Genomic DNA, 11,194 nt, shown 5'->3' on the forward strand with positions numbered 1-11,194 from the left:
CCGCGTCGCTGATTGGCTGCGGCCGGACCAATCAGCGACGCGGGATTTCCTGGACAGAAGGACAGACAGACGGGATATACCAGGATAATAGACATACTACCAGGATGAGGGACATAACACCAGGATAGAGGATATATATATATATATATATATATATATATATATATATATATATATACACACATATATATATACACACACACACACACAGTATATGACAAAAGTGAGTACACCACTCACATTTTTGTAAATATTTTATTATATATTTTCATGGGACAACACTGAAGATATAACACTTTCATACAATGTAATAGTCAGTGTACAGCTTGTATAACAGTGTAAATTTGGTGTGGCCTCTAAATAACTCAACACATAGCCATTAATGTCTAAACCACTGGCAACAAAAGTGAGTACATCCCTAAGTGAAAATGGCCAAATTGTGCCCAAAGTGTCAATATTTTGTGTAACCACCATTATTTTCAAGCACTGCCTTAACTCTCTTGCGTATGGAGTTCACTAGAGCTTCACAGGTTGCCACTGGAATCCTCTTCCATTTCTCCATGACGACATCACAGAGCTGGTGGATGTTAGAGACCTTGTGCTCCTCGTCCTTCCGTTCGAGGATGCCCCACAGATGCTCAACAGGGTTTAGGTCTGGAGACATGCTTGGCCAGTCCAGCACCTTTACCCTCAGTTTCTTTAGCAAGGCAGTGGTTGTCTCGGAGGTGTGTTTGGGGTCGTTATGTTGGAATACTGCCCTGTGGCCTAGTTTCCGAAGGGAGGGGATCATGCTCTGCTTCAGTATGTCACAGTACATGTTGGCATTCATGGTTCCCTCAGTGAACTGCAGTTCCCCACAGCTGGCAGCACTCATGCAATCTCAAACCATGATATTCTCACCATCATACTTGAATGTAGGCAAGACACACTTGTCTTTATACTCCTCATCATGTTGCCGCCACACACGCTTGACACCATCTGAACCAAATAAATTTATCTTGGTCTCGTCAGACCACAGGACATGGTTGGTTGACATCCAGCACAGAGAGGCCAACTCCCACTCCAGGGGGCGGTAAAATGCAGCCACAAGAGAGATCCGTTGGACAGCTGCATCAGGAAGCCCGATGGAACCCCCCTGCTTGCTGTGCCTGGGACATATGCCCCACTCGCTCCCCCCACCAGATGCGCTCTTGTATATTTATTTATTTTTCAAATTTCTCCCCAAAAATGTAACTGTATATTTTACATGATATTTATTAGTTGCTGTAAGGTATTTGAGCCAGTGATTGCTTGTACAATGATGAGTGAACAAATTATTCAAAGAGCACATAACGAGTAAATGTGGTTAGCAACAGGGAAGGTAATGTGGTTCTCCCACCTAATCAATAAGGAAATAATGAGAAGAATGGAGTATTCCTATACCATATAGACACCAGAGAAAAAAAGATGGTGATTTATGGCTACGCCATCTATTTTTCTCTGGTGTCTAAATGATGAGTGATGGCTGTTTAACTCAGTCGGCACCTGTAAAGTATGGAGCAAGCTCAGCTCCTGAGCCTACTCCACAAAACGAGTGTGCACATCTGTCAATGTCAATGAAAGGGTTAAAAATATATTTGATGTACACAAAGCATTTCCCACGTTCAGGACATGAGTATGACTTTGCCCCTGTGTGTGTGGTTTATTTATTTTAGCTCTATAACATCAATATGGCTTCTCCTCTGTGTGACTTTTCTGATGATTAATAAGATGTGATTTTTGGTTAAAACATTTCCCACATTTTGAACATGAAAATAGCTTATCCCCTTTGTGAATTCTCTGATGTTTTATGAGATTTATTTTTGCTCCATAGCTTTTCCCACATTCTGAACATGAATATAACTTCTCCCCTGTGTGGCTTCTCTGATGGGTAACAAGATGTGATTTCTGCTTAAAACATTTCCCACATTCTAAACAAATAAACGGCTTCTCCCCTGTGTGAATTCTCTGATGTGTAACAAGATGTAACTTGGCATTATAACTTTTTCCACATTCAGAACATGAATATGGCTTCTCCCCTGTGTGACTTCTCTGATGTCTAACAAGATGTGATTTCTGCTTAAAACATTTCCCACATTCTGAACATAAAAATGGCTCCTCCCCTGTGTGAATTCTCCGATGTGCAATAAGATCTGACTTCTGGTTAAAACATTTCCCACATTCTGTACATGAATACGGTTTCTCTCCTGTGTGACTTCTTTGATGTGCAGCAAGATCTGATTTCTGATTAAAATATTTCCCACACTGTGAACATGAAAATGGCTTAAACCCTGTGTGAATTCTCTCATGTCTAACAAGATTTGATTTTTGATTGAAACCTTTCCCACACTCTGAACATGAAAATGGCCTCTGATATGTGTGACATCTCTCATGTTCAATAAGATGAGATTTTTTTGTAAAACATTTCCTGCATTCAGAACATGAAAATGGCTTCTCCCCTGTGTGAGTTTTTTTATGGTAAACAAGATCTGACTTCCGAGTGTAACATTTCCCACATTCTAAACATGAATATGACTTCTCAGCCAGGTGAGCTCTTTGATGTTCAACATCTCTTCGTTTGTTTTTATTTGTCCTAATAATCTGTGTTGAATCAGAAGCTAGGATTTTTTTAAAATAGTCAAATGATAGATCTTTCCTTGTAAAGGCTAGCGGTATATCTGGAGTAATGACATGTTCTTTACAAGTTTCTTGTCTGATGCCACGATCATCAGCTTCAAAATCTGAAGACATCACATGTTCCTCTGAATATTTGACACAGCTACCTGTGAAAATTATATATTTTTTATATTTTTTTGATTTATAAAAAAGATTCTCAATGATATTAATTTTTTACAACATCTCTATATAAAATGTACATTTACAATTTGCAAGGCATGTAGCAATACTCAATTTACTGATTAAAGTTTCCATTTGCTGTTAGCCTCTACTGACCTCTCTCTATACATGCTCAGTGTTTTCAATGGGGAGAAAAGAGGAGGCTGATGTCACTCACCTCTGGTATTACTCAATCTCCCTTAAGAACAAAAAAATCAAACATGTTAAAATTTAAAAGCCGGATCCTTGTTATTTTTCAACATCTTTTCTCTGAGGAAACTTGGCCCAATCCCATCTAAATCAATGATTTTGACAGATATTACGCTAATGTTTATAACAACTTTATAGTCTACCTTCGATTAAGGACGAATGGATAATCATAGCACTGACAGTTTCTTTGCAGCTTTATTTTCTAGAATATATTTTCTAGAGTTTTTTTTTTATTCTTGATTTCCTGATTAGATTTCTAAAACCATCTGCCAGACTATTAAGAAAAGTGGTTTGATGAATGAATTAAGGGTTCTACCATCTTCACCAAATTAGACCTGCATGAATGCTACAACCTAATTCACCTTAAAGAGGGAGACTATTGGGAGACCACATTTAACAGCCATGATGGTCACTATGAATATCTCGGCATGCATTTTGATTTATGTAATGCACTAGCTGTGTCACAGCATTTTGTCAATGAAATCTTCCATGACATCTTGGATGTATTAATCTATCCTGATGATATTCTAATCTTGGGATACCTGGTCTCACGTAGTCTTCATATCTGCTCAATTTTGTTGAGGTTCCGTCAGAATCATCTTTATTCTAAGCTGGAAAAAAATTATTTTTGAGCATCATGAATTACCAATTCTATCAACTCATCTGGAGGTCCTCGTATGGACCCAGAGTAAGTATCTTGTATTTTACATTGGCCACAAACTGCTGGGCTCAAAGATTTCTTCACTTTGCAAATTATTTCCTCCAGTCCATTAAAATTTACTCTCAAGTGGTGCTCCTCTTACAGTCCTCACTCAAAAGGGCAATAATTCTTGTACCTGATGAGATTCTGCTACCCATGCAACGCAAATGTTGTTTTACCATTGCTCCGGGACTAGACCACCCTGATGTCGAAAGGCGGATTCTCCTTGAACTGTGTGACTCGGCTATTGGTATAGCAGCAGTCCTCTGGTCCTCAATAAATTCTCCCTTACTGTCACGGCAGTCCCTGTTTCTGACACTGATCCGGACATAAAAGTATGAAATCAACGAAATCCTGGACTGTAAGGTGTGTAGGATTTTTTTTCTTCTTGACAGCCAGAAAGAAATATGGTTCTGAGGAGATATGCATGCTGGGTCCCTAAAAAGAATATTAATGCACCAATCTTGGAGGACAACTCTCCATCATCTCCTCCTCCTCTTCAGCCCATCCACGCTGAACAGACGGGATGAAGCTGCTGTGGGTAGCACAGGCAACTAGCTTGTGTTCCTCCTCCTCATTATTACCCAATCTGCTTTGTGAAGATGACATGAGGCTGCGTAGTATCACCCAATGTACTTTCTCCCTCCATCTCCAGCAGGTCCACATGCAAAGCTTCCTCATTAATTGTGAGCAGCAAGCGTTTGAGTAGACACAGAAGTGGGATGGTTAGGCCACATTCCCACTATCAGTATTCGGTCAGTATTTTTTCTCAGGAGTGGGAGCCAAAACCAGGTGAGGAGCAATCAGAGAAAAGGTATAATAGTAACAAGTGCACCCACTTCTGGTTTTGGCTCCTACTCCTGAGAAAAAATACTGACTGAAAACTGACCAAATACTGATAGTTGGGCCGTGGCTTTATTTACCTATCCTGACTCAGGCGCCAATCTCTGTTTCCTTCCCTTATGGCCAGCCCTGTTTATACTAGTCCATGCTGGGTTACTGTGATAACTCAGCAAACATCTCCGACATTATCATCCAAAGACTTTTAAGGACAATTTCAGGCATTTATGTGCTATCTGTCATTGCTCTCAGCAACCTAGATCTTGTCAAGAGTTACTTCATCTTCCACTTCCACTCTTACTAGGTCACTAACTCCAGCTTCTCCTGAAGTTGAAATATGGGTATTTCCAAATAAGAATTATTTAAAATAAAATTACATTCCAGAAGCCTAGCAGCAATACAAGTGTGTATTTAGTCCTGTCTATTACCTGGTGATGTGAGGGGTTGGGGAACCTCCATCATGACGTTCTTGTACAGATCTCTGTGTCCTTCTAAATACTCCCACTCCTCCATGGAGAAATAGACGATGACATCCTGACACCTTATAGGAACCTGACACATACAATGATACTGTCATCCCCTCAATCCCTTCACAGTGTTACTGTATAATGTCCCAGCATTCCCACCAGTGTCACCTCTCTAGTCAGCAGCTCAATCATCTTGTAGGTGAGTTCTAAGATCTTCTGGTCATCGATGTCCTCATGTATCAGGGGGTGAGGTGGAGACCCTGTGATTGGGCTCAGGAGTCTTCCCCATCCCTCAGACACAGGGTCCTGACAGCGCTCACTAGAGGTCTTCTTCACTACTGTGTAGTCCTGGTTATGGAGAAACACATTAATAAATCTCACTACAGACATTTCAAGAGTCCTCACCTCTCCAGTTCTGTCCATCTGTTAATCCCATAGATAAGAATGATGTAATGTGACGTCATCAAAATCTCTCACCTCTCCAGTAAGCCGGAAGAGGATCTCTAGGGTGAGGTGTAATATCCTCTCCGCCATCTTGTCCTTGTCTCTATCCATCCTTGACCGGTCAATCAGGAAAATTCTCTTCTGTAAAAGATCTCCACTGAGAGGATCTGATATTGTAGGTACCTGAATGGGAAGATGAAGTAACATCATAAAAAAAATCCCATGTAACAATATAATTACTGGAGGTAATGAAAGGAAATATATGAAGGATGGCGGGATCTTTAGGTTTTATTGTGTACTGCAGTGGCAGATCTTCTAAGCAAGGAGGACAGCTCTTTTCTATAGAGCTTCAAAACACAAGTCTGAAACTGGCTGGATTGCCGTTCTCATGGCAGCATTGGAGAACAAATAGTTTGGGCAAGCAAGACAACCATATTGTTAGTCTGACTGAACAGAATGGTTGTCCCATTGGAATGGTTGAACTATTCAAGTGCGCACCACCCCCACACAAAGCAGTAAGGACACAACTTGAGAAAATCCCCATAAACATGAGATTATTGTTGGCTGATGCCACTCATCTAATATGTATGCGAGCCTTCTGACAGATGACATTACAGGAGATAGGGATTGGTAATTTTAAATTCAAAGACTTGAACCTTTTGTTCTCTAGAGAGATAAACCACCAGAGGAATCTTGTAGCAGATTACTTCGGAAGGAAATGGGAAAAAATAGTCAGCTCAAACAGTATGGTTGTGGCAAAATGACAAAATTGGGAAAAAAATGCTATTTTAAAGGAAACCTGTCAGCTGGAGTTTGGAATATAAATCCCCACTAAAACCATATTGTGGAGGATTTTATTTGCTGAATTAGCATGGTCTACATTATGCTGATTTACTACAAAGTAAAATTAAATGTTGTATGTGAGCATGCTATATTATTGTTAGCTTGATAGCAGAATTGAGGATGTTGCTGCAAATTCAACCCTTTGCAATGATAATGATGAAATGTGCTGCAAAATCGCACAATTTCCATAGGTGTAATAATTCGAGATCAGTAAATCGATTTGAAGCAAAAAGAATGCCCGTTTTAATGCCCAGAACCCATTTGGGCCAGGCTGGAGTGACCTGGATTTGATGAGGGCTATCACTATCTGTGTATTGGTGGTGTGAGATCAGTGGCCCAAAGTCATTTAACCCCTGAAAAACTGCAGTTACTTATTCAAATCATCAACATTGATTGTCTGCCTGCTTTGATGCCAGTTCTGATGCCCATAATCTGTTTGGGCCAGGCTAGAGGGACCTGCAGTGTGAGATCAGTGGCCCAAAGTCATTTAACCCTTTCAATAACACCCTTCAGTGCCCACTTTGATGTCCATTTTTTTGCCAGTTTTATGACTTTGTACCTTCTTTTAAGCGAATTTACATCAGGGCACCTCGCTGCATTGTATATTATTATTGTATTTTTTTATTTTTGTTGTTAAACCTGTAAAAAATATGAAAAAACTGACTGAATAAAAAATTGACAAATGAGAAACAACCTTCAGCATCGTCATTTCTGAAGGGGGTTAATACCCCCAGTATACATGAGCACATCCAGCGTTATATTACTGTACATATACACATGGCAGAACTGGAGGAAGGGGCCACTATCTCCGGGAATAGAAGACTTAATGTCCCCTGTATACAAGAGCCCATCCAGCGTTATATTACTGTACATATACACATGGCAGAACTGGGGGAAGGGGGGCACTATCTCCGGGAATGGAGGGGTTAATGTCCCCCGTATACATGAGCACATCCAGCGTTATATTACTGTACATATACACATGACAGAACTGGGGGAAGGGGGCACTATCTCCGGGAATGGAGGGGTTAATGTCCCCTGTACACATGAGCACATCCAGCGTTATATTACTGTACATATACACATGGCAGAACTGGGGGAAGGGGGCACTATCTCCGGGAATGGAGGGGTTAATGTCCCCTGTATACATGAGCACATCCAGCGTTATATTACTGTACATATACACATGGCAGAACTGGGGTAAGGGGGCACTATCTCCGGGAATGGAGGGGTTAATGTCCCCTGTATACATGAGCACATCCAATGTTATATTACTGTACATATACAAATGGCAGAACTGGGGGAAGGGGGGCACTATCTCCGGGAATGGAGGGGTTAATGTCCCCCGTATACATGAGCACATCCAGCGTTATATTACTGTACATATACACATGGCAGAACTGGGGGAAAGGGGGCACTATCTCCGGGAATAGAAGACTTAATGTCCCCTGTATACAAGAGCCCATCCAGCGTTATATTACTGTACATATACACATGGCAGAACTGGGGGAAGGGGGGCACTATCTCCGGGAATGGAGGGGTTAATGTCCCCCGTATACATGAGCACATCCAGCGTTATATTACTGTACATATACACATGACAGAACTGGGGGAAGGGGGCACTATCTCCGGGAATGGAGGGGTTAATGTCCCCTGTACACATGAGCACATCCAGCGTTATATTACTGTACATATACACATGGCAGAACTGGGGGAAGGGGGCACTATCTCCAGGAATGGAGGGGTTAATGTCCCCTGTATACATGAGCACATCCAGCGTTATATTACTGTACATATACACATGGCAGAACTGGGGGAAGGGGGCACTATCTCCGGGAATGGAGGGGTTAATGTCCCCTGTATACATGAGTACATCCAGTGTTATATTACTGTACATATACACATGGCAGAACTGGGGGAAGGGGGCACTATCTTCGGGAATGGAGGGGTTAATGCCTCCTGTATACATGAGCACATCCAGCGTTATATTACTGTACATATACACATGGCAGAACTGGGGTAAGGGGGCACTATCTCCGGGAATGGAGGGGTTAATGTCCCCTGTATACATGAGCACATCCAATGTTATATTACTGTACATATACAAATGGCAGAACTGGGGGAAGGGGGGCACTATCTCCGGGAATGGAGGGGTTAATGTCCCCCGTATACATGAGCACATCCAGCGTTATATTACTGTACATATACACATGGCAGAACTGGGGTAAGGGGGCACTATCTCCGGGAATGGAGGGGTTAATGTCCCCTGTATACATGAGCACATCCAATGTTATATTACTGTACATATACAAATGACAGAACTGGGGGAAGGGGGGCACTATCTCCGGGAATGGAGGGGTTAATGTCCCCCGTATACATGAGCACATCCAGCGTTATATTACTGTACATATACACATGACAGAACTGGGGGAAGGGGGCACTATCTCCGGGAATGGAGGGGTTAATGTCCCCTGTACACATGAGCACATCCAGCGTTATATTACTGTACATATACACATGGCAGAACTGGGGGAAGGGGGCACTATCTCCGGGAATGGAGGGGTTAATGTCCCCTGTATACATGAGCACATCCAGCGTTATATTACTGTACATATACACATGGCAGAACTGGGGTAAGGGGGCACTATCTCCGGGAATGGAGGGGTTAATGTCCCCTGTACACATGAGCACATCCAGCGTTATATTACTGTACATATACACATGGCAGAACTGGGGGAAGGGGGCACTATCTCCAGGAATGGAGGGGTTAATGTCCCCTGTATACATGAGCACATCCAGCGTTATATTACTGTACATATACACATGGCAGAACTGGGGTAAGGGGGCACTATCTCCGGGAATGGAGGGGTTAATGTCCCCTGTATACATGAGCACATCCAGCGTTATATTACTGTACATATACACATGACAGAACTGGGGGAAGGGGGCACTATCTCTGGGAATGGAGGGGTTAATGTCCCCTGGATACATGAGCACATCCAATGTTATATTACTGTACATATACAAATGGCAGAACTGGGGGAAGGGGGGCACTATCTCCGGGAATGGAGGGGTTAATGTCCCCCGTATACATGAGCACATCCAGCGTTATATTACTGTACATATACACATGGCAGAACTGGGGGAAGGGGACACTATCTCCGGGAATGGAGGGGTTAATGTCCCCCGTATACATGAGCACATCCAGCGTTATATTACTGTACATATACACATGGCAGAACTGGGGTAAGGGGGCACTATCTCCGGGAATGGAGGGGTTAATGTCCCCTGTATACATGAGCACATCCAATGTTATATTACTGTACATATACAAATGGCAGAACTGGGGGAAGGGGGGCACTATCTCCGGGAATGGAGGGGTTAATGTCCCCCGTATACATGAGCACATCCAGCGTTATATTACTGTACATATACACATGACAGAACTGGGGGAAGGGGGCACTATCTCCGGGAATGGAGGGGTTAATGTCCCCTGTACACATGAGCACATCCAGCGTTATATTACTGTACATATACACATGGCAGAACTGGGGGAAGGGGGCACTATCTCCGGGAATGGAGGGGTTAATGTCCCCTGTATACATGAGCACATCCAGCGTTATATTACTGTACATATACACATGGCAGAACTGGGGTAAGGGGGCACTATCTCCGGGAATGGAGGGGTTAATGTCCCCTGTACACATGAGCACATCCAGCGTTATATTACTGTACATATACACATGGCAGAACTGGGGGAAGGGGGCACTATCTCCAGGAATGGAGGGGTTAATGTCCCCTGTATACATGAGCACATCCAGCGTTATATTACTGTACATATACACATGGCAGAACTGGGGTAAGGGGGCACTATCTCCGGGAATGGAGGGGTTAATGTCCCCTGTATACATGAGCACATCCAGCGTTATATTACTGTACATATACACATGGCAGAACTGGGGGAAGGGGGCACTATCTCTGGGAATGGAGGGGTTAATGCCCCCTGTATACATGAGCACATCCAGCGTTATATTACTGTACATATACACATGGCAGAACTGGGGGAAGGGGGCACTATCTCCGGGAATGGAGGGGTTAATGCCCCCTGTATACATGAGAACATCCAGCGTTATATTACTGTACATATACAGATGGCAGAACTGGGGGAAGGGGGGCACTATCTCCGGGAATGGAGGGGTTAATGCCCCCTGCCCCCAGTAATGGGGAATCTCCACATACCTCCACCTGCAGAGCCGCCACCACATATATGGCTGTTCTGTGCGCACAGGACCTGTGATGAGGTCACAGGAGGGGAGGAGTCAGGGGTCACATGATCAGGGGCCTCAGTGGATGCAAGACTCTGCTGTGCTGGTTGTCATGGTGCTGGATGAGGTGAAGGTTATGTGTGGGGTCAGGAGGGGTTTACAGTGTGGATGTAGCAGAGCCGTGTGTGTACGAGGTGTACGGAGCAGAGCCGCGTGTGTACGAGGTGTACGGAGCGGAGCCGCGTGTGTACGAGGTGTACGGAGCGGAGCCGCGTGTGTACGAGGTGTACGGAGCGGAGCCACGTGTGTAAAAGGTGTACGGAGCGGAGCCGCGTGTGTACGACGTGTACGGAGCGGAGCCGTGTGTGTACGAGGTGTACGGAGCGGAGCCGCGTGTGTACGAGGTGTACGGAGCGGAGCCGCGTGTACGAGGTGTACGGAGCGGAGCCGCGTGTGTACGAGGTGTACGGAGCGGAGCCGCGTGTGTACGAGGTGTACGGAGCGGAGCCGCGCGTGTACGAGGTGTACGGAGCGGAGCCGCGTGTGTACGAGGTGTACGGAGCGGAGCCGCG

The 11,194-nt window shown here is 43.9% G+C and overlaps 1 protein-coding gene across 1 annotated transcript; it reads right to left on the reverse strand.

Annotated features, from left to right (window-relative positions):
• Positions 1-321: 321 nt before the first annotated feature.
• On the reverse strand, positions 322-10,685 carry LOC141271923 (uncharacterized). Its single transcript, XM_073682165.1, has 5 exons — positions 10,597-10,685; positions 5,548-5,697; positions 5,239-5,418; positions 5,032-5,155; positions 322-2,801 (listed from the first exon to the last, which is right to left on the reverse strand). Exons 2-5 carry the CDS (start codon positions 5,623-5,625, stop codon positions 1,705-1,707), a joined length of 1,479 nt encoding a protein of 492 aa, XP_073538266.1. The 5' UTR covers positions 5,626-5,697; positions 10,597-10,685; the 3' UTR covers positions 322-1,704.
• Positions 10,686-11,194: the final 509 nt, after the last annotated feature.

This window comes from Phyllobates terribilis, unplaced genomic scaffold, assembly GCF_046119375.1.
Source record: "Phyllobates terribilis strain yellow unplaced genomic scaffold, ASM4611937v1 Scaffold_5__5_contigs__length_657084704, whole genome shotgun sequence".
NCBI lineage: Eukaryota > Metazoa > Chordata > Amphibia > Anura > Dendrobatidae > Phyllobates > Phyllobates terribilis.

What these genes read in the sequence shown, in the direction of transcription:
- LOC141271923 (XM_073682165.1), bottom strand. Translation starts at nt 5,625, where the DNA reads ATGGATAGAGACAAGGACAAGATGGCGGAGAGGATATTACACCTCACC. An exon ending in TCTTCCGGCTTACTGGAGAG is followed by an intron (nt 5,419 to 5,547) that starts GTGAGAGATTTT and finishes CTCCATAACCAG; the next exon opens with GACTACACAGTAGTGAAGAA. An exon ending in TTGAGCTGCTGACTAGAGAG is followed by an intron (nt 5,156 to 5,238) that starts GTGACACTGGTG and finishes TGTATGTGTCAG; the next exon opens with GTTCCTATAAGGTGTCAGGA.